The sequence below is a fragment of the Lynx rufus genome, unplaced genomic scaffold (genome assembly GCF_022079265.1).
Source record: "Lynx rufus isolate CCGP_SWC_20201006 ecotype Redwood Valley unplaced genomic scaffold, mLynRuf1.p SCAF_8, whole genome shotgun sequence".
NCBI lineage: Eukaryota > Metazoa > Chordata > Mammalia > Carnivora > Felidae > Lynx > Lynx rufus.
In genome coordinates, this window is record NW_025814896.1 from 43,718,175 (window position 1) to 43,741,774 (window position 23,600).

Here is a 23,600-nt window from a genome sequence, read left to right on the forward strand (position 1 = left end):
GTTTTGTTGAAGTTGCCAGAGGCAAGGTGATTTGAGAGAATATTCCTGTAATCCCCTGGGCGAGGCAGGTTGCTGCCCTAAAGCCCATCTGAGGAGTCACTCATTATCCCAGTGTATGAAAGGACTTATACCCCTAATTCCTGGGAGGGCTTTGGAAGGTTACCCTGTTCCAAAATATTTTCCATAGACTTAAAATCTCCTTAGAAGATAATTTTATGAATCAGTGCAAGCTGATTAGCTGTTCTAGGAACCGGTAGGAATTCAACGATGAGGTTTTGGGAGGGGGGTGGAGGATGCAAAGAGGGGGAGATAGAATTCAACATACAGAGAAGCTTAGGGAGGTGGGAAAGAGTCCTGTATACCCAACATTTAGAGTCAGTAATTGTTAACATTTTGTCTTAATTCTGTCCTCTATTTTTGCAATATTTGCTTTGTCTATCTGATTATTATCTATTGGCTGTATTTACTTTATCATACTTCTTCAGAACCTTTAAAAACAAGTTGCAGGTGTCATGACACTTAGTCTTTTGGTGTGTATCTTCTAAAATTAAGGATGTTCTCCTACCATGACATATCAAACCTAAGATAAGAAAATGATAATTTGCTAATATCAGCTGTATTTAGTCATATTCTTTCCCTAATTTTTCCCTAAATGCCCTTCATAGCTGTTTCTTCCACACGCTAACCAGTATTGCATCTAGCATTATGTATCCTTAGTCTTTTTAAATCTGGAATGGTCTTTCTGTTCTTTGGGGTTTTTTGCTTGTTTTGTTTGATGACATCGATTTGTTGAAGATACAGTGCCAAGTGCCCATCTCTTCTGCAATAGAGTACCACACATTCTCAGTGTATTTGATTGTTTCCTTGTGGTGGCCGTGAACTGGTTTCTGTCCTCTCTGTATTTTCTGTAAAGTGAAAGATTAGTGATTTGATTCAGGTTAGACCATTTTGTCCACCACAGTTCCTGGGTAATCTTATACCTCATGCGTGTTTCTTCAAGAACCACTTCTGTCTGGTCTTCTGTGTTAGTGGTGCTGAGTTAGACAGTGTGGTGAAGGTGATGACTGCCCCACATCTTTCTGTTATAAGGGCACATTTCCTTTTAGTCGTTAGCAGTAAATCTGTTGAACGAGATTGTGGCAAAATGTGAATATCTTGCTTGCCAACAGCCTTTTACCTAATGGTTTTAACATCCATTGATTATCCTTACTTGAATCATTATGTTTCATTGGAGATTATCAAATGGTGATTTCCTAATTTTATCTTCATACTTACTCTGGTAAATGCAAGGTAAATGCTTACATACGGAATTTGTGTATTAGTGAGAAAATGTACTTCTGGGGCTCTGGAGGGTTTGTGGCCCACTCAGGCATTGGTGCTGATAGAAGAGGGAAGATTTTCTTTTTGTCTACCCATCTTGATTTCATTGGCTTGGGCCCTGCAAACAAGACTGGCAAAGGACAAGTTTCATAATAGAATAAATTAACGCACACATTACACGTAAACACATTGCATGTATGTACTCAGTAGGGAGTAAATCAAAGGGTTGATTAGAACTTGGGATTATGTGGTATCTTAACAAAAGAACAGTAAATCTGTAGAAAAGTGACAAGATACAGGAAAGGCACTTTGAGCCTCTAGGGCTGGCACAGTGTGGAAGGTAGATAGATGGAGGGAGCTAATGGAAGAGAAGGAGGGTTGGTCTTAGCATGTTTCTTGTATAGATTCGTCTTATGCCCTCTCTGGGCTGATAAGCATCTAGAGTTGTCTTTGATGATTGAGAATCATCCTGCCCTTAGTAGGTGGAGGGCAGAGAGTTTTCTTATGTCTGTTTTTTCAAACTACCTTCCGCTTAAAATAATCCTTATGTCAGAGTGGTGTATTTTGCAGTGGCATACTCTGAATCCCTCGAATTGAAACTTTAAGTTTCACATATTAAAACTTGAGTTGTGGTATGGGAAGATTTGGGAGAAAGGATTAGCAAGCCAAGAAAGGGAGGCATGCAATCTTCTTTTGCTTCTTTGCCATATTCCCTCAGTGTGGCCCTTCACTTTCCAACAGATGTTCCCTGCTTCTATTAGAAAAGGCCACTAAAAGGGAAGGTGACATGTACAAATCCATCCATCTCACCAGCTTGCTTTGGAAATACTGATGAAACAGAGCCCTCTCTTCTCTCTACCTTAGAGCTGCTCTGTGATTTCACCTAAGAATGTTCCCTTCACCCTCTGACCGTCTCCTTCCTGAGATTGCTGGTTCTTTGGCCAGGTACAAAGGCTCCTGGCATAGCTTTGTAGAGGCCACAGTAGTATCAGCTCTACTTACCTGACAGTGTACAATCTGGGTGCAGTATACAATTCAGAGTCATACAAAAGAAATATGACCCTCTCGATGCATGCTCATGTTACTTCCTAAAAAGCACAGTATTCTGGGGGTGCCTGGGTGGCTCACATGGTTAAGTGTCCAACTCTTGATTTTGGCTCAGGTCATGAGGGATCAAGCCGTGGGGCTTGGGATTTTCTCTCTTCCTCTCTCTCTGCCTCTCTCCTGCTTGTTCTCTCTCTCTCATAAATAAACTTAAAAAAAAAAAAACAACACTTGGCATCTACTATTCTGCATTTTGATGAAGTATGTTAAAACGTATAATATTTACTGAATGATAAGAATGTATGTTGCAGAATCTAGTGATCTTGGTTGACAATTCTAGGTATTTTTGACACCTGCAGCCTTTTCTTGTAGATGTCCTGCTTAAAACAGCAACACTCTTCACATTTCAGTGAACTTCATTTATCATTGGGAGTCCTTCAGCTAGTCAATAAAAAGCAGGCTTCATCCCACTAAAATCTAAATTCTCTTACAAGGATTTATATGTAGTTTTTGCATAAAGGAACTGGACTCAAAATTAATAATTAATAGTTAATATCCTGTAACTATTTCTTGTTCTAATAATAATGGTGAAACTTTCAAGCTAACTTTCACGATAATTCTAACCGTGGCTTCTTTCAGCTAACTTCAGTGTTACATACTCTGTGTGTGTTTGTGTGTGTGTGTGTGTGTGTGTGTGTGTGTGTGTGTGTGTGTGTAGAGGGAGAAAGAGCTATCTTGGTGATATAATGGAAATTGGTCCAAGTTCTAATATAAATAGCTTAATTTTAGAGGCCTGTAATAAATCTTAAACCTTATTCTGGCTTATAATTGTACTTTTTTTTAGTTAAATTTAAATTTTCATTTGGAATGAAATCTTTTAAGTAGCCTACCATTCTTAGAGTCAGTATTTTTCATCAGCAGTTAACCACAGGAGTAGCTTTTTGTTTTTATTTTTAATTCCTCTTCTTACCCCAGGAGCTTGGTGTTGGTGGCACGAGTCAGTGGAAAATCTGTGGCATGGATCCCACATCTACACTTGGCATCTACTTTGAAGTAGTCAATCAAGTGAGTTGGATTTCTTTATGAGTATTCATGTCTCTTGGTGTTGTGTTTTCTGGTTTATTGGTTTATTTTTAAGTGTTTATTTATTTTGAGAGAGTATGTGGGGCGGGGACGGGCAGAGAGAGAGGAATCCCAAGCATGCTCTGCACTGTCAGCACAGAGCCCAACACGGGGCTTGATCTCACCAACTGTGAGATCATGACCTAAGCTGTAATTGAGTTGGACACTTAGCTGACTGAGCCACCTAGGAATCCCTGTGTGTTCTGATTTATTACAGACTGGTGGCCTCTAGCTTCTTTCTCTGAAGACTCATGTTTCTTTGGGCTTGTGTTTGCCTGACGTCTGTCTGGCATGACCCTTTTTTTCCTTTTAGGGTTTGGTCAGAGTCAGACAGCAGATTGCTTTCATCACTTAAATTGTTGAACTGGCTTTTACCAGCCATCATAATGTTGGTGAATTTTTGAGTGTGTCAGTTTTTCCCCATTATTTTATTTAGAAAAATTCAAATGTACAGAAAAATGAAAAGAATTGCAGAGTGAATACCTGTACAATTACAGGTATCTTCACCTACCACTTAGATTCTATACTTCTATAATTCCCGTTTTACTTTATTTTACTTTGCTTTAAGACAAATTCCTGTCGTGTCTTTCATCCCTAAACACTTCAGCATGCATATCAGTAACTTGAGTTTAATATTTACTTGAATTTGGTTGGGTTTTTTTTTTTTTTTTTTTGAGGTAAAAGCTGTGTACAGTGACATGCCCAGATTTTAAATGTACCGTTCAGAGTGCATCGAGAACCTTACTGTCACCACTGTGTTAGTTGTTTTAGGAAGAGCACAGTGGGCTCTGTGACCATGTGTGTTTGAGTCATGCCTGTAACAGTAACCAGGTGTGTGACCTATCATCTGCAGCACAACGCCCCGATCCCCCAGGGAGGCAGAGGCGCCATCCAGTTTGTCACTCAGTATCAACACTCCAGCACCCAGAGGCGCATCCGCGTGACCACCATTGCCCGAAAGTGAGCATCCCGGTTTCCTTTCTGTGGAACCACCAGTGCTTTTCTTTTGAAGAGATCATTTAACATCTGTTAGTTTATCTTAATAGTTCCATTGAATGGTTCTCACCAGTCTCACAGACTCATTTGATTAGAGAAGGAGGAGGAGGAAGAGATATTGCGGACTAACCTAGTTAGGCCTGCAGACACTTGCCTAGAAGAATCCTCTTTCAGTAGGAATAAATTAATTAAAAATTAATTTTCATTACCACCAGATAAGTGACCCATAAATACATCCTCCTTGTAAAAGATTCAAGCAGCTCATAATTGTATAAAGAATGGGTCTCTGCCCACTCTCCCCAGAGGTGAAATGCTATTACTACACCGGTATTTATCTTCACAGTCCCGTTTCTGTGCAGTTGTGTTGTATGTGTGTATTATATGCACAGATGGCTTCTTATATTAGTATATTTACAAACTTTTCTCAATAATGTATCAAGGACGTCTTCCACGTCAACACATATGAGCTCCTCACTGGTTGTAATGGCTGCACAGCATTGCATGGTTTGAATGGGATGTACCACTCCTCTCTTCAAGGAATTTCAGGTCCTACCTTCCTTCCAACAGTGCTGCATTCATGGGTTTAGGTCTTTGTGTATATGAGTATTTCTTTCCAGCCCCTTCATAGAAGTAGAATTTTGTATCCTGTAAAACTGTCCTAAGAAGTTAATTTGTATTCTCCCTAATACTGTAAGGAGAGTCTTGTCTTCTCATTAATAATTAATATTATTGATCTCTAACATGCTAATATAGAGCAGTTTGCCACTTTTATATGTATTTTAAAATACATATTTATTAATTTTTCACATGTTTATTAATGGATTGAGCACTTTTGATGTTTATTGGCCATATATATTTCTTCTGTGATAGCCTTTGGCCATTTTGTAAAACCTGTTTCTTTTTCTTCATTAATTTACAGGGACTCTATGTATTCTGGATATGATTATTGTTTGTTGTTCATATCTGTTCCTGGTCTATTGTCTTTCAGTTTTGTTCATAATGTCTTTATTTGTTTAGAAAACTTTTGTATACATGCTAATTCTTTCTACTATGGGTATGATGCTGGAAAGTCATCTTGTATATTTGTAAACATATAGATTTTTGCAAGATTGACCTAGAGTAAGGAATTGGAGTCTTAGGCACCTTTTGGGTATCTACTTTCATGATAACTTATGGCACATTGGGAAGTTCTACGTAATTTTTCCTCTGCACTTACATCCTTCAGAGATCACATGAGGGCAAATGAGAATGTATGTAAAACTCCTGTGATTCCTTACTGAGTTCTAGTCTATGTTGCCTTAGATGAAGTAACAGGACTTAGGTTTCTTTATCTTAACGGAAAGCTGGCTTTCTGGTCTCTCCTGAATATAAGCATGGCACTAATTCTGGAATTGTCAGTTGGGCAGATGCACAAAGCCAGCTCAGGCACATAGAAGCAGCATTTGACCAGGAGGCTGCAGCAGTCTTGATGGCTCGGCTGGGGGTGTTCCGTGCAGAGTCAGAGGAAGGGCCTGATGTGCTCCGGTGGCTAGACCGACAGCTCATTCGACTGGTAAGTTGGGCACCGTGGCACCAGGTTCAGTCTTAGTCTCTGCTCTACATTGAGAAAAGAAAGCTGATGCTTAAACCTGTCATTTCATACAGTTAGTCAACAAGAATTTTCTGTTGCTTACCTTAAGCCAAACACATTTACAAGTACCTTTTCCCCTCAAGGGCTTACATTATAGTTGGGAAGGAATGCATGCACAGGACATTTGGCGAAAGATGCAGATCTGTGTACCCAAAGAGTTGATTTAGATGAGTCCCTGTGGAAGCTGTGGTTCTATTTTTTCCCTCCAGGAGTGGGTGATATTTTTCAGCAGTAGGTGTCTGTGGCCCATTGAATGTAGAGATGCCTCATGTGTTGTTCTGGGTCTAATCAGTATAAATCACACAGTAATTTAAGCAGGGAAAGTTTTACTTAAAAATTACTGTCACAGGGCACCTGGGTAGCTCAGTCAGTTGAGTGTCCAATCCTTGATTTTGGCTGAGGTCATGATCTCAGGGTTGTGAGACTGATTCCCACATCGGGCTCCACACAGCACATGGAGCCTGTTTGAGAGTCTCTGTCTCCCTCTCTCTCTCTGCCCTTCCCCTGCTCATGCATATGCACACTCACTCTCTCTCTTAAAAAAAAAAAAAAAAAAGATTGGGGCACCTGGGTGGCTCAGTTTGTTAAGTGATGTACTCTTGATTTCAGCTCAGGTCATGATCTCATGGTTCATGGGTTCAAGCCCCACATCGGGCTCTTTGCTGATAGCGCAGAGCCTGCTTGGGATTCTCTCTCTTCCTCTCTCTCTGCCCCTCCCCTGCTCTCTCTCTCTCTCTCTCTTTCTCTCTCTCTCAAAATAAGTAAATAAAACTTAAATGAGTTTCATCGATGAGCAAACAATATAAGAAAATTTAAAAAAGACTCACGACAGAGGCTTTGAATAATGAGGGATTAGCTAGTAGTAAGAAGCAAAGAGAAGTCTAAAGAATATAGGAAGAGCAAATGTGTAGCAGCCATTACTTCTAGGCTCAGGTAGATCCCCCAAGGAAGGACCCTCTACTTCCCAGGGCTGATCTAGGTGGGAGGGCACAGCCTTGGCTCACTGAGTCTCTCTTGGCAAGGAAGTTGCCCTAGTGTCATGGCAGAGGACCTTGACAGAAATTCACCCTCTGGAATTGGATGATGAAAGTCTACCCTTGGGGTGCCAAGGAAAACTCTTCATAAGGAAGTGTCTCATCAGAGGCACACAGGGTATACAGAGGTAGCTGCTGGCTCCAGGAGCTCAGCACTGGGGAAGCCACAGGCACTCCTGCTGAGTGAGCATCCTGGAACCCTGAAACATCCTTGCCTCCAGCACACTCTACTGACAGCTTAACATCATGACAACTGGCACAGGAAAAATATTCAAAGGGCCCAAGCCCTTTTCACAACAGGCAAGAGTAAATTTGGAGCTACAAAGCAGTAAATCGGTAATTGACATAGGCTTACTGTTATGGAAATTCACAGCACGGATTCATGATCAAACACCTATTTAACTTTATTCAGGTGTGTGTGTGCCCTTGCTGTCCCATGGAACCATTTTTTCAGGGAATGTCTACATTTGAAACAATTTGAAAATTGAGCAGAAGGTCCGGGTAGTTGGCAAAGTGAGCCTTGGGGAAAGGGGAAAGTGAGCTTTGAATCAGGTTTTATTAAAACGAGCAGGGTAACAGATGAGAAGTCAGGGCCAAGCATGGACAAGCCTGTGGGACATAGCTGTGCATTTCAGCTTTTGCTGGGGACCTGGAGAGACCTCATGAGGCCAGGTTGTATGATGGGGAAAAGCAGTGAAAGTGCTGTTTAATTGTAGAATGCTTCATTTTATTTATGATTTTTTTTTTTTAATTTTTTTTTTTCAACGTTTTATTTATTTTTGGGACAGAGAGAGACAGAGCATGAACGGGGGAGGGGCAGAGAGAGAGGGAGACACAGAATCGGAAACAGGGTCCAGGCTCTGAGCCATCAGCCCAGAGCCCGACGCGGGGCTCGAACTCCCGGACCGCGAGATCGTGACCTGGCTGAAGTCGGGCGCTTAACCGACTGCGCCACCCAGGCGCCCCTGATTTTTTTTAATATATATTTTTTTACTTTAGAGAGTGAGCAGGGGAGAGGAGCAAAGGGGGAAAGAGAGAGAGAGAGAGAGAGAGAGAGAGAGAGAGAATATCTTAAGCAGGCTCCACGCTTAGCACAGAGCCCAGTGCAGGGCTTGATCTCACAATCCTGGGATTGCGACCTGAGCCAAAATCGAGAGTTGGACGCTCAACCAACTGAGCTACCCAGGCACCTCTATGAGTTTATTTTAATTTTTATTATTGAAGTGTGGTTGACATACAATGTAATTTTGGGTTCAGGTGCACTACATAGTGATTCAACAATTCTGTTGGATGCCTTGATTTTAAAGTGAAGTCACTGCCTTAATGTTGTGGGTAGATTCCTAAGCAGGGGAGTGCCGTGAGCATGATGCTTGTGTTTACATCTACCATTACCATATGAGATAAACTACAGGGTGAAAGGCTGCTGTTATGGAGACCAGTGGAGGATTCTGGAGGTTCAAGGGAGCTGAGACTAGGGTGTGGTAGGACAGTCAGAGGGTAGGGAAAGTTTGGAATCAGGATGTATGTCGAAAGAAAAATTGATAAAATATGGTCACACTATTTATGGAATCAAAAATCAAAAAATCGACATTGACTTAGGTTTCAAGTGTGGGTGACTGTAAGGATGAGGGAGGGGTAGAAGGGGTGGAAAAAAATTTTTTTAATGTTTATATTTATTTTTGAGATAGAGACAGCACTAGCAGAGGAGGGGCAGAGAGAGAGAGAGGGAGACACAGAATCTGAAGCAGGCTCTAGGCTCTGAGCTGTCAGTAGAGAGCCTGACGCGTGGCTCAAACTCATCAACCTTGAGATCATGACCTGAGCCAAAGTCAGACACTCAACTGACTGAGCCACCCAAGCGCCCCCCCAAATTTTTTTTAGTGTACTAAATAGTTCAATTGATTTTACACATGAACTTGTGAAAATACGTCCGAGGGAAACCATCCTGCATTTGGGTGCCCCTAACAGGCAGCACTAGATGTGGGGGTGGATTTAGATGACATCAGTCTGTTACTTATAGCTGAAGTAGTGAGGATGGGAGCAAGGGCCAAGGACTAGCCTCCAAGGAACCCACAGTTAGGAGGTAGGGAGATGAGGGGCCATGGAACAAGCCAGAGAAGGATCAGTTGGGGAGAATGAGAAATAAGAAAGTGCTGTGTTAGCAACTGGAGGAGAATTTCATGAGGTTTGGGGGAGCCACTTGGCCTGTGCTACTCGGGAGTCCAGGAAGGTGAGAGCCGTACAAGGTCATCAGACCTGGTAGGAGAGGTAACTGTCAGAGATAATCTTTCCTAGAGTGGCGGAAGGTCTAGTTCTCTAGTGGCCAGAAGAGAGGTGCAAAACAAAGAGGAAATAAAGGCTGGAAGAGAAAATATTGTTCAGAAAATTGCCTTTGAAAAGAGGAAGAAAATTGAGGTGTAGAGTGATGCAACATCAAAGCTTATCTATTATTGCCAGTTTTTGGTGCACTTTGGGTTTTTTCCTATGGGAGAGGGCCTGAGAGAGTGCCTCGAGCCTCTGACCGGTCTGGGTGATCCTCTAGCAGCATTGCTTGGGAGCCCCGGGAGCTGGTGAGAAATGCAGGACGTCTCCACATCTGCCGAATCAGAATCTGTGTTTAACAACACCCTGTTGCTGGGTTGGCCCGACCATGCTTGGGAAGTGCTGGTCTGGGACTCTAAGTCAGAATTGAAATTGGAACATAGCTGTCCTACTGCAGGCATTTTTCCAGGTGACACTAACTTGGCTTTTCTCTCTCTTTTTTTCCTTTTTGCTGTTCCCTTTCAACAGTGTCAGAAATTTGGACAGTATAACAAAGAAGACCCCACTTCTTTTAGGTTATCAGATTCTTTCTCTCTGTATCCTCAGGTGAGTAATAGGTGTTTTTTAAGTAACTGTAGAAGAATAAATTGTGATCGAAATAAAATGCGCTGCAAAAATTTTTTTTTTTTTACTCAGGCTCCGCACTGAGATTCTCTTTCTCTCTCCTCCAGTTGTGTGTGTGCTCGCTCACTCGGTCTCTCTCTCTCTCAAAAAAAAATTTTTTTTTTGGAAATAAGAAGACTCACTGCTCTCAGGCTAAAGTGAAGACTCGGTGTGTTTTGAGACTGTGTCTATAGGTGATGAAGGTTATTCTGTTCAGTTCTCTGTGTCTGTGTGAGACCGTGTTTCAACCCTACAGAAGACAAGATGACATATGCAGGAAGAAGAGATGTATGTAAACCTCCTTCGTTGCTGAAGGCCACAACAAAACCTTTTAATTTGAAACAGTGCTGGGTAGACAGCTTTCTCAGCAGCAAATCAAGAAAATGCAGCACATGTGAAGACAAGTTTAACAAAATGGGACCGGAAATAATGACAAATATTTAATGATAAGTCTGTAGTGACTCTGCTACGTCATACTCGGGAAACAGCAGTAATAACAGCTCCTGTAGATAACTGCACTGTGCCCGAACCAGGCACTTGGGAGCCGTTGGACAGGGAAAGGAGGGAGAGAAGTGGGCAGAGCTCAAAGCCGCTGTCAGGGATCTGTGTATTTACCCTTGCTGAACCCCCATCCTCATCTGTAAATGAGGAAACTAGAGCTTGGCCCTGTAGGTGCTGTGAAGATGCTAGGCCGAGGTGGATGGAGTGTTGACCTCAGGGCCAGGTGCTCGCTAAGTGCTTGTTGGTGGGTGTGAGCCCGCTCCACAGCTGGGGCCCAGGACTCTCAGGTGGCCTCTTTGCAGTGCAGCTTTCCCTGAACCAGAAGCAATCCCAACCCTTCCCTTCCCTTCCCCTCCCTTCCCTTCCCTTCCCCTCCCTCCCCTCCCCTCCCCTCCCCTCCCCTCCCCTCCCCTTCCTTTCCCTCCCCTCCCCTCCCCTCCCTTCCTTTATCTCCCCTCCCCTCCCCTTCCTTTCCCTCCCCTCCCTTCCCCTCCCCTTCCCTCCCCTTCCCTCTCCTTCCTTTCCCTCCCGTCCCCTTCCATCCCTTCCTTCCCCTCCCCTCCCCTCCCCTTCCTTTCCCTCCCCTCCCCTCCCCTTCCTTTCCCTCCCCTCCCCTTCCTTTCCCTCCCCTCCCCTCCCCTCCCCTTCCTTCCCCTCCCCCTCCCTCCCCTCCTTCCCCTCCCCTCCCCCTCCCCTCCCCTCCTTCCCCTCCCCTCCTTCCCCTCCCCTCCCCCTCCCCCTCCCCTCCCCTCCCCTCCCCCTCCCCCTCCCCTCCCCTCCCCTCCCCTTCCTTCCCCTCCCCTCCCCTCCCCTTCCTTCCCCTCCCCTCCCCTCCCCTCCCCTCCCCTTCCTTCCCCTCCCCTCCCCTCTCCTCCCCTCCCCTCCCCCTCCCCTCCCCTCCCCTCCCCTCCCCCTCCCCTCCCCTTCCCCTCCCCTCCCCTCCCCTCCCCTTCCTTCCCCTCCCCTCCCCTTCCATCATTTTCTTAAGAATTAGTAGAGAGTAGAAAACTTCCATTTTTTAATAAATTTGTGAGCACTTACATATGCACATAGGTGTTATTCTTTCAATTACTCAATTTGGAAAGTGGTCACAGGTTTCAGTTGTGAACTTGTATAGCTTGGACTCTCAGGATTAGAAGGGAACCTTAGAGATCACTTCACTTGACCCCCGGCCCAGGGCAGGGCTCCATGGTCCCTAACATGTGGGCCTCTGCCCTGTGCTGGAACAGGTGAGGCTGTACAGTGTTGTGGAAGGAGCCCTGGACCTGCCATAGTCAGAGTGGAGTTCTGGCACTGGTTCTGCTGCTGCCGATTCTGGGTGAGGTCCTGAACCCCCTCCTCAGAAGGATGTTGATATCCTCCTCAGAAGGAAGGAGTGGGTCTGGAGAAGTGGTTTGCAATCTCTTTGAAGCCATGGAATCCTTTTTTCGAGAGGACCCCCTTAAAAGACAGCACGTAAAGCAGATAGACTTCCGGCTGCTTTGGTTGTGCCCATGCACCACCCTCACCCACTGGGTGCTGCCACAGCACCCTCCACCACCCCCCCAACCCACACCCTAAGGATCTGCTAGGACTGAAGAGCACAGTTTGAAAAGCACTGAATGAGGTGGTTTCCAAGATTCCTCCAGTTGTGGCATCTAGGTTAGAAGTCAAGCCCAGTCTTTGGAACCCAATGCCTGGAATAGAGTGGCTCTGCCCCTCAGTGCGAGTGGCCATGGGCAAGTTGCCTATCCCATAGTTTGCTCACCCGTAAACTAGGGAAGGTAAGAGAACCTACTTCGTGGGCTTATTGGAAAGATGAAATCATTTTTGTCAGCTGCTTTGTGCCTTGCACATGAGATACATTGAATATCAGCCATGATTATTAGGAATCTATGATTCAGTATTTGGAATTTCAGGAAACTTTATACTTCTCAGTGTAGCTCGTTCTGGCACCTCTTTAGATTGAGCTAAAAGTCTGCCGTCCACCTTCTGATCCTCATGGTAAAGAGCGTAACTCTCCAGCCTCATCTCTTGTCCTTCCCTCTCTCTTATCCTTCCCTCTCCTATATCCCTCACTCCATCCTGAGTCCTGAGCTCTCCACCTACTTAACTGCTGCTGCAGCTGGAGTCCCCTTCCTCTGGCCTCCTCATGCACGACTTTCAGACCCCAGTGGCTTGGGAAACCTGCTGCCCCTCCATTCCCACCCCATCCTACTAGTACTTTCTTATATAGTGCTCACAACTTTTGACTGTGGCTTCCCTGAGTGTGCCTTTTCCCCACTGCACTGTGGCCTCTCTAGACGTTCTGTCTGCAACCTGGCCCAGTGACTTCAGAAATAAATGCTGCTTTGCCTTTTCCTTTACATGTGGAAGCGTTGGCATGCCCACAGGGTCCCTCCCCCTTTCTCAAGAATAATGTTTATTTCTAATTGAGGTGAAAAACACGTAACATAAAATATACCATCTTAACAATTTTTTTTTAATTTTTTTTTCAACGTTTTTTATTTATTTTTGGGACAGAGAGAGACAGAGCATGAACGGGGGAGGGGCAGAGAGAGAGGGAGACACAGAATCGGAAACAGGCTCCAGGCTCCGAGCCATCAGCCCAGAGCCCGACGCGGGGCTCGAACTCACGGACTGCGAGATCGTGACCTGGCTGATGTCGGACGCTTAACCGACTGCGCCACCCAGGCGCCCCCCATCTTAATTTTTAAGTGTGTAGTTCAGTAGTTTCAAGTATATTCACGTTGTTATGCAACAGATTTCCAGAACTTTTTTATCCTGCAAAACTGAAACTCTGTACTTATTAAACAGATTCCCATTTCCCTGTTCCCCCAATCCTTGGTAATACCATGTACTTTCTGTTCACATGAACCCAGAAGCCTTCTCTTAAAGTCTGGCTTCTCTTTCAGAGATCGAAGGCAAGTCCACTATCTGGGGTTTCTAAGAAAGTTACAGCTGTATGCATTTACCTTTTTTTTTTTTTTTTTTTTTTGGTAAATGCAGTTCATGTTCCATCTTAGAAGATCTCCATTTCTCCAAGTGTTTAACAACAGTCCTGACGAGTCATCGTATTACAGACACCATTTTGCCCGACAGGACCTAACTCAGTCCCTCATCATGATCCAGCCCATTCTGTACTCCTACTCGTTCCACGGGCCACCAGAGGTGAGGTTTTACGTGAATGCTTTTCTCAGAGTTGGAATCACCTAGTATGGGTTTTTCTTTTCTAGCACGTTTACTCTTAGAACAAAGCTATAAAAAAAGAAAACTTTGAGTCTTAGTAGTAATTTAACAGTATTTCTGAGTATTAAAAAATACACATAGAAAAAAGTCACAGGGCATACAAAGAAAGCTATTATCTGTGGAAGGCAGGATTACATGTTAAAAAAAAATACGTAGGTACTTTTTTTCCAATGTGTTCATATACTTTGACCCAGTAAATCTATGTCTTGTGCCTGAAGGAAATCCTTCTAAGTACAGAAAAAGCTTTGTTCAAAGAAATAGTAAAATGAACTGTTATGATAGATTAGAAAACAATCCACGTGTTTAATAGTAGGAAAATAAGTAATCTAAGAAATGTTTACAAAGTTTATGTAATGTGATAAAATATTAAAGTGTTACATGAAGGGGCTCCTGGCTAGCTCAGTCAGTAGAAAATGTGACCCTTTATCTCAAGGTCGTGAATTTGAGCTCTGTGTTGGGCATAGAAATTATTTAAAAATGTAAAAAAGGGGGAAAAAAACAAAAAAATACAAGTATCACATTTAATAATTTAAAAAAGGGTGGGCATCAGACTGGCTCAGTCAGAAGAGCATCTGACTCTTGATCTCGAGGTCGTGAGTTCAAGCCTCTTACTGGGTTTAGAGGTTACTAAAAGATATATGTTAAAGAAAAAAAACTTAAAAACAAATGTTACGTGAAAAAATAGAAACTTTTATAAATTATATTTTTCAGCATACAAAAATTAAATAATGTGAAAATAAATTACAAACGCTTGTTGTACTTGAGTACAAATTTTCTAATTTTCCTTAATGAGTATGTTACTTTTATTCCTGAAATAGAAATCATAATAAAATATATTTTGTAGTAAACTTTTAAAACTTGTATTAAAAGCTGGTTGTTTTTTTTTCATGTAGGCAATCACTGTTCTCAGTTATCTACAGCAGTAGATTTGAGAGACTATGTCTCTGATGTGTTTCTGACACAAAACTGAGAATGTTTGGAATTAATTTTGGTTGCTGGAGCAAAAGATGTTCTTAGTCTCTCTTCCCAGTTGATGAGGGATTATTTGGAGCCTGTTTCTTCTACAAAATTGATACTTGGAATTGCTGAGTCAAGGAGCAGAAAGGAGTTTCCTTAAAGATGAGAAAAAACGGGGAGAGTCACCCTGCCAGGTGCCATTTGTAAGCAGCCTTGTAGCTGTGAAATGGACACTCCAGGTGTGGGGTTGGAGTGGTTGCCATGTGGGAACAGGGAAGACCAACGTTGTCCCTCTCCCTTTTTCTTCAGCCAGTACTCTTGGACAGCAGCAGCATTCTAGCTGACAGAATTTTGCTGATGGATACTTTCTTCCAAATCGTCATTTACCTTGGTGAGGTAAGAAGATGTTAATTTCTTTCCTTACTATTGTTTTGGCTTTCTTTTTATTAATTTAGGTTTCAGTGACATTTGAATAATTCAGGCTTAAAAGACCCACTGTTTATTATAATGAGTATAGCAGTTTTCATTCTATTGAATAAAATATTTCTTCAAGTCCCTGAGGGGTATTTGTATGTTTGGTAATTTTTAATTTTATTTGCTCTAAGTAAATCTCAGGTGGTCCTTTTAAATCACTATAACTTACTGCTTTTTGAGTTGTCAGGCAAGGTCACTTTACTTTTCTTCAGTCAGCTTTTCACTCACACTGCTATCCTTTCGGAGTTATGTTAGAGTCACTAATGAACAATAAGTTTGGGACCAAAGTTTTTCTTTGATGAAATAACACTGGAGGCAGCTGGCAGGCTCAGTGGGTAGAGCATGCGTCTCTTGATCTTGGGGTTGCGAGTTTGAGCCCCAAATTGTGTGTGGAGATTACTTAAAATCTTTAAAAAAAAAAAAGAGTGGCATGCTGATCCTTCCACTGGGTCTGTGGAGCCCAAGGATGACTGTAGATGGCTTTCAGGGGAGTCTCTTTCTTTCTCAATGGGATTTCCTGAGAAAATGAATGGCTCCTCTGAAGAAAATCCTTTCACTGAGCATTATGTTCATTGACATATTTTTTTCCTTCTTTCCTTCTACTGTCCATTCTTTACCTTCAATAAATTGTTTTGGTGTTTGACATGACTTCCTAGTGTCTTTACATTAGATGTGATTTCAGATGTCCTGCAGTTATACGTTGTGTTTCAGAATTCCTGTAGTAACTTCAATGATTAGTTTCTTGATTTTAATATGCATACTTTTATGGTGTTCAGCTTTTTTCAGCATATTAACGCTCACTCTGCTGGCTGCTTGCCCACAGACACTAGGTTTCAGTAATGGTCCTAGACCCAGGGCCATTGGGTGACCAACTGCTGCTCCCACTGGTCCTATAGAAGCAGTAATCATGACTAGGTTTCTAGCCTTCAGCTCTCCCCTTACAGACGTTTCTGACCACAACCCCTGTCCTGTCCATTCATATGTTTATTGAGCACCTTCTGTTGCATGCAAGTGATGGGTTCTAAACACGAAGATAATGACATAGGTCTCACTCTCCAAAAGCCCTAAGTCTGCTGGTTGTGGGTGTTCTGATTAACTCTTGGACCCAAACCAGCTTATGGGCATTTCCTTTATGCCAGCAGTCAGTCAGAAATTAAGACCTGGAAGGGGCACCTGTGGGTATGTTGGTTAAGCATCTGACTCTTGATCTCGAATCAGGTCATGATCTCATGGTTTGTGAGATCAGGCCCTGAATCGGGCTCTGTGCTGACTGTGCAGTCTGCTTGGGATTCTCTCTCTCTTCTCTGCCCCTCCCCTGCACTTGTTTGAACTCTCGCTCACACGCGCACTTTATAAATACATACATAACATACATACATACATACATACATACATACATACATACATACATACAAATTAAGACCTGGAAGAAGAAGGGAGAACAGGCTGCAGAAGGAAGCATCTAAAGAGAATCCTCTCCCTGATACCAGACTAACAGTTCTGTTTTTAAAACCTATTGGTCACTTGTTACGTCCTCTTACTCCATTTCCCCTCTCACTGTTTTCTTTTTTAAAATGTCCCCTAAATAACATGTGAAAGCACTTCAGATTATTTTAAAGATATATTAATCAGTCAGCAAATATTTCTTGATTTCCTGTGTGGACAAGGCATTTTCTAGAGCATTGTTCTTGGGGATACAAGAGGGTGAGACACAGTGTTAGCTGAGGTGGGGGGATAGGTTTTACCTTCCGCACCGTAGTATATTGCCTTCTACTAGCCTAATGAACACCACGCTGTGATTCTTGCAGCTTTTTTCTCTCCAGTCAAGAGTGTCCCAACTCAGAGCCCAGGGGAGGTGGGGTGAGTCTGTGTGACACTAAGCACTGGACGAGGGTGTAGAGGTGTGCCCCTAGTCACAAGAAGGGGGAACAGATTCTACATAGGAAGCCAACAGATCCCTTTCCCTACCAGCTGGAAGGACATGAGAGGCTGAACCGAGTGATGGCACTGGGAATGGAAAGGAAGGGTGGCTCTTTGGGACAGCGGTTCCTTGGGTGTTTTTAGCTAGTTGGTGTGTACGGTTAGAAGGGAAAGAGGTAAGAGGTGCCTGGGTGGCTCAGTTGGTTAAGTGTCCAACTTCAGCTCAGGTCATAATCTCACAATTCATGAGTTCGAGCCCCACATCAGGTTCTCTGCTGTCTGTGCACAGCCCACTTCAGATCTTCTGTCTCCCTCTCTCTCTGTCCGGCCCCTGCTCGCTCGCTTGCATTCTCTCTCTCTCTCTCTCTCTCTCTCTCAAAAATAAACATTAAAAAGAAAAAGAAAGAAAAGGAAGAGGTGTGACTGATGGCTGTGACATTTCTGGGAGAACTGTGTAGGTGGGGGTGTTCTGTCTGCACCTCTTTGCTTACTCCTACTTACACTACCCAGCTCCCCTCTGCAACTCATCATTCTTTATGTAAGACTTTCTTTTTTTTTTTTAATTTTTTTTTTAACGTTTATTTATTTTTGAGACAGAGAGAGACACAGCATGAACGGGGGAGGGGCAGAGAGAGAGGGAAACACAGAATCGGAAGCAGGTTCCAGGCTCTGAGCCATCAGCCCAGAGCCCGACGCGGGGCTCGAACTCGCGGACTGCGAGATCGTGACCTGAGCCGAAGTCGGACGCTTAACTGACTGAGCCACCCAGGCGCCCCTATGTAAGACTTTCTTATGGGAAACAAGTTCTAGGTGGTGGTGGGAATGTCAAGAGTGTCAAGGAAAACTATTGTTTTGGTGTTTCCACGATGGTTTTGGTTGGTTTGTTTTGGTGCAGACCATAGCCCAGTGGCGTAAAGCTGGGTACCAGGACATGCCTGAGTATGAAAACTTCAAGCACCTTCTGCAGGCACCACTGGATGATGCTCAAGAGATTCTTCAGGCACGCTTTCCAATGCCACGTTACATTAACACGGAGCACGGAGGCAGCCAGGTGAGTGAGTTGAATTCCAGCTCTCATGGTTGGTTTCCTGATGTATTCTCGTGGCTATAAATCCAATGGTGTAACTAATATTTTATGTGGTGACATAAATTGACATTCAGCCAAACTTCAAATATGACTTCTTAAATGAGTGGTAAAAACACATTAACATAAAAGTAGAGGGTTGCCAAAATAAAACACATATCTCATGTTTTAAGAACCCTAATAAATGGGGAGTCATTGGCTTACATTAAAGAAATCGGTTTCTATGTAATAGAAAAATGCTAATTTAACAAAAGAAATGTTGTAAACACTTTTTTTTTTTTTTTTACTATTACACTAATACTGCCATTGTAATCTTTAAATGTCTTGCTTTTTTAAAGGCCCGATTCCTTTTGTCCAAAGTGAACCCATCTCAGACACACAATAACCTGTACGCTTGGGGACAGGTAAGAAATTGTCAGGTATCTAGGGGAGGAGGCCAGGCTCTTTTTGAAAAACTTGTTTCCAAATGGATCTCTTTGGCCTTAGAGACAGAATTCACTCAGGTATTTTGCTGGGGGGTGGGGGAGGGGTGGAAACTTTGAATACCGTAGCTGGGGTGGGAGGGGACACTGGTGTGGATCTCCTGCAGTACACAGCATAATATGACAGATTCGGCCAGAGGACAGAACTCTGTAGCTTGACCTGCATTTGGCTGTCCTCATAGACGCAACAACATCGCCCTCAGCCTTCTCCCCCCTCCTCCCTCTCCCAAGGGTGCAGGGCAAAAACATCTACTCCTGCTCCCCACTGGTTCTGCCTCCTCCCTTGTCAGCCTCTGATTCCTTCTTTATCTAATTATTCCCAACATTTGTGTCTCTCTCAAGTCTTTTCTTTCACTCTGCTTTCTTACGCTTTTTAAAGTTAAACTTTCTTGGGGCGCCTGGGTGGCGCAGTCGGTTAAGCGTCCGACTTCAGCCAGGTCACGATCTCGCGGTCCGTGAGTTCGAGCCCCGCGTCAGGCTCTGGGCTCATGGCTCAGAGCCTGGAGCCTGTTTCCGATTCTGTGTCTCCCTCTCTGTCTGCCCCTCGCCCGTTCATGCTCTGTCTCTCTCTGTCCCAAAAATAAATAAACGTTGAAAAAAAAAAAAAATTAAAAAAAAAAAAAATAAAGTTAAACTTTCTTTTGAGGTAATTGTGAATTTAATTGTAAATTTACAAGCAGTTGTGAGAAATAATGTGGACAGATTCCCTGTGCTCTTTACCTCGTGTCCCGCAGTGGGAAAATCTTGTACAACCATAATGCAGTATCATGGCTGGGATACTGACGTAGATGTGGTCCACATACACACTTCCATCACCACAGAGATCTCTAATTTGGCTTTTTATATTCACTCTCACTTCCCTCGCCTCCACCTGGCTACTGCTGCTGGTTTCTCCACCTCTGTGATTTTGTCATCAAGAAGGTTATGTATGTGAAATCACATGTTACATAACCTTTGGGGACTGGCTTTTTCCCTTCAGCGTGATTATCTAAAGATTCATCCAGGTTGTTGCATGTGTCAATAATTTGTTCCTTTTTACTTGCCAAGTGGTATTCCCAGATGTACTGGGGTAGAGATGTACTGTAGTTGTTTAATCATTCACCCGTTGAAGGACATCTGGGTTCACAGTTGCTGGCCATTAGGAATAAAGCTGCTGTAAATATTCACGTACGGGTTTCTTACAAACACAAATCTTCCTTTCTCTGAGATAAATGCCCCGGAGTACATTTGTTCCATTGTACGGTAGTCATGTGGTTAGTCTAAGAGGCTGTGGTATTATTTTCTGGAGCGACTGATTCCTTCTGCGTCCTCACTAGCAATGTGTGAGTGATCCAGTTTCTGTGCATCCTTGTCAACACTTGGTATTGTCATCATTTTGATTTTAGTTATTCCAATAGGTGTGTAGTGGTATAACATTGTGGTTTTCAATTACATTTTCTCAGGGCGCCTGGGTGGCTCAGTTGGTTGGGCGTCAGACTTCGACTCAGGTCATGATCTCACGGTTCATGAATTCAAGCCCCACATCTAGTTGGCTACTGTTAGTGCACAGCCCACCTCAGATCCTCTGTCTCTCTCTCTCGCTCTCGCTCAGATAAACATTTAAGTGAATAAAATAAATTACATTTTCTTGATGGCTAATGATGCTGAGCATCTTCTCATGTACTTTTCCACTTACCTGTTTTCTTCAATGAAATCTTTCTTTTATCTATCTTATAATTGGATTATTTGGCTTTTTTGTTGTTGAGTTTTAAGTTCTTTATGTGCTCTACATGCTAGCCTTTTGTTGAATATGTGGTTTGTAAATATTTTCTCTCACTTGTTGCTATATCCTTTTCACAGGGTCTTTTGCAGAGCAAAAGTGGTTTTTAGGAAGTTCACTTTTATCAATGTTTCCTTTTATGGATTGTGTTTTTGGTGCCAAGTCTGAGAACTCTTTGCCTAGCCCTAGATCCCAAAGATGTCCCGTGTTTGTTTGCCTGATTTTACATTTACCTTTCAGTCTGTGATCCATTTGAATAAATTTTTTTTTATTAAAAAGAATTTTTTTTTAACGTGTATTTATTTTTGAGACAGAGAGAGACAGAGCATGAACGGGGGAGGGTCAGAGAGAGAGGGAGACACAGAATCTGAAGCAGGCTCCAGGCTCCGAGCTGTCAGCACAGAGCCCAATGCATGGCTTGAACTCACGGACTCTGAGATTGTGACCTGAGCCAAAGTCAGACGCTTAACCAACTGAGCCACCCAAGTGCCCCAATTTTTGAGTTAATTTTTATATACGATGTGAGGCTTAGTTTTATTTTTTGCGTACGGATGTCTAATTGCTCCAGCAGCATCTGTCAGAAAGGCTGTCTTTCATTGAATTACTTTTACATCTTTGTCAAAGGTTAGTTAGTCATGTATGAGTCCATTTCTGGGTTTTCTTCTCTGTTGCGTTGATCTGTGTTTCCATCTGTCTACCAATACAACAGTCTTGATTACTGTAACTGTACAGGTTGTCTTAAAGTCAGGTAGACTGGTTTCTCCCACTTCTTTTTCAAAATTGTCTTAACTATTCTGGTTCCTTCGATTTTACATAAACATTTGAGAATAATCTTGTTTATGTCCTTAAAAACTCTTGCTGGGATTTTGATAAGAATTACATCAATCCAGAGGCGCCTGGGTGACTCAGTCAGTTGAGTGTCTGACTTTAGCTCTCGTCATGATCTCATGGTTTGTGAGTTTGAGCCCCACATTGGGCTCGCTACTGTCAGTGCAGAGCCTGCTTCAGAGCCTCTGTCTCCCTCTCTCTCTGCCCTTCCACCACTCGCACACTCTATCAAAAAAAAAATTTTTTTTTTAAAGAATTACATCAATTCTCTATATCAATTTGGGGAGAATTGACATCTTTACTATGTTGAGCCTTTCCAGTTCATGAATTCAGTATATCTCTTCATTCTGTTTTGATTTCTTACTCTTTCTTTAAGGTTGAATGTTTTCACTTTTTTTTTTTTTTGAGTGATTGTGAATGGTATTATAGTTTTGATTTCAGTGTCCCAGTGCTCATTGCTAATATATAGAAATACTGCTGATTTTTGTATTTTTATCTTATATCCTGTGACTTTCCTGAGTTACTTACTACTTCTGGTAATTTTTTCGTAGATTGTTGCGATTTTCAACATAAATAATCATGTCATCTACAAATAAGAACAATTTATTTCTTCCTTTCCAATTGAATACCTGTATTTCCTTTTCATGTCTTGTTTTTCTGTTTCAATTCATTGATTTTTGTTGTAATCTTTATTTTCTTCTGCTTGCTTTAAGTTTATTTAGAAGTGTTGCTTAGTTGGGGCACCTGGGTGGGTCAGTTGGTTGAGCATCTGACTCTTGATTTTGGCTCAGGTCATGAACTCACAGTTTGTGAGTTCAAGCCCTGTGTTGGGCTCCACACTGACAGCGCAGAGCCTACTTGTGATTCTTGCTCCCCCTCTCTCTGTGTCCCTCCCCTACTTGCTCATGCTTTTTCTCTCTCTCAAAATAAATGAACTTAAAAAAAAAAATGAGTATCACCCTATTTTAAAAAAAAAAGTGTTGCTTAGTTTACAAGTATTTGGAGATTATCTTATTATTTGTAGGTTATTGATTTTTATTTTGATTACATTGTTGTTAGAGTATATACTTTGTATGGTTTCAGTTCTTTTTTTTTTTTTTTTTGAGGTTATTTATTTATTCTGAGTGAGAGAGAGAGAGCACAAGCAGTGGAGGAGCAGAGAGAAAGGGAGAGAGAATCCCAAGAATGCTCTGCACTGTCAGCATGGAGCCCAACCTGGGGCTCGATCTCATGAATCATGAGATCATGACTTGAGCTGAAATTGAGTTGGACGCTTAACTGACTGAGCCACCCAGGTGCCCCTGAAGTTTGTTTTATGTCCCAAGCTGTAGTCTATCTTGGCATATATTTCATGGTCACTTGAATGTGTATTCTGCTGTTGTTGGATAGAGTGTACTATAAATGTCTCTTAGACATCCTCTTCTTCCTTTCTCTCTGGGACTCCAGAGATACATTTAGTTGATGTTGTTGAGTTCTTACATATCCCTGCTGATTATCTGTCTAGTTGTTCTGTCAGTTTTTGAGAGAGGGTGTTGAAGTTTCCAACTCCAATTGTGAGTTTATCTGTTTCTCTTTTGAATTCTGTCAGTTTTCATTCACATGTTTTGTAGCTCTGTTGTTTGTTGCATAGACATTTAGGATTGCTTTGTTTTGGTGGGTTGACTTTATTTCATTATATAATGTCTCCCTCTGTCTCTGGTCATTTTGTTTGCAGTGATGTCTATCTGACATTAATAAAGCTCGTTCTTTCTTTCCTTTCTTTCCCGTTATTTTTCATGCAAAAAAAAAAAAATATTTGCGGGGGCGTCTGGGTGCCTCAGTTCGTTGAGTGTCTGACTTCGGCTCAGGTCAGGATCTCACAGTTTGTGGGTTCAAGCCCTGCGTCAGGCTCTGTGCTGACAACTCAGAGCCTGGAGCCTGCTTCAGATTCTGTGTCTCCCTCTCCCTCTGCCTCTCCCCTGCTCATGCTCTGTCTCTCTTCTCTCAAAAATAAATAAATAAACATTTAAAAAAATTAAAAAAAGATATTTGCCTGTTATATGTCTTACCATTCTTTAACTTTCAACCTATTTCTTTATTATATTTGAAGTGAATTTCTTGTAAACAGCACATAGTTGGATCGTGGTTTTTTTTTTTTTTTTTTAATTTTTTTTTTCAACGTTTATTTATTTTTGGGACAGAGAGAGACAGAGCATGAATGGGGGAGGGGCAGAGAGAGAGGGAGACACAGAATTGGAAACAGGCTCCAGGCTCTGAGCCATCAGCCCAGAGCCTGAGGCGGGGCTCGAACTCACGG

The 23,600-nt window shown here is 42.6% G+C and overlaps 1 protein-coding gene across 2 annotated transcripts in view; it reads left to right on the forward strand.

The window, feature by feature from the left end:
- SEC23B (SEC23 homolog B, COPII coat complex component) overlaps positions 1–23,600 on the forward strand; it is a 46,997-nt gene that overhangs the window by 19,551 nt on the left and 3,846 nt on the right. For both annotated transcript variants that reach the window (XM_047068571.1, XM_047068572.1), the window contains exons 12-19: positions 3,340–3,429; positions 4,340–4,446; positions 5,881–6,034; positions 9,937–10,014; positions 13,561–13,722; positions 15,067–15,153; positions 18,047–18,202; positions 18,574–18,639. In XM_047068571.1, coding sequence (XP_046924527.1) covers positions 3,340–3,429; positions 4,340–4,446; positions 5,881–6,034; positions 9,937–10,014; positions 13,561–13,722; positions 15,067–15,153; positions 18,047–18,202; positions 18,574–18,639 — 900 coding nt within the window. The remainder of the gene's footprint in view (positions 1–3,339; positions 3,430–4,339; positions 4,447–5,880; positions 6,035–9,936; positions 10,015–13,560; positions 13,723–15,066; positions 15,154–18,046; positions 18,203–18,573; positions 18,640–23,600) is intronic.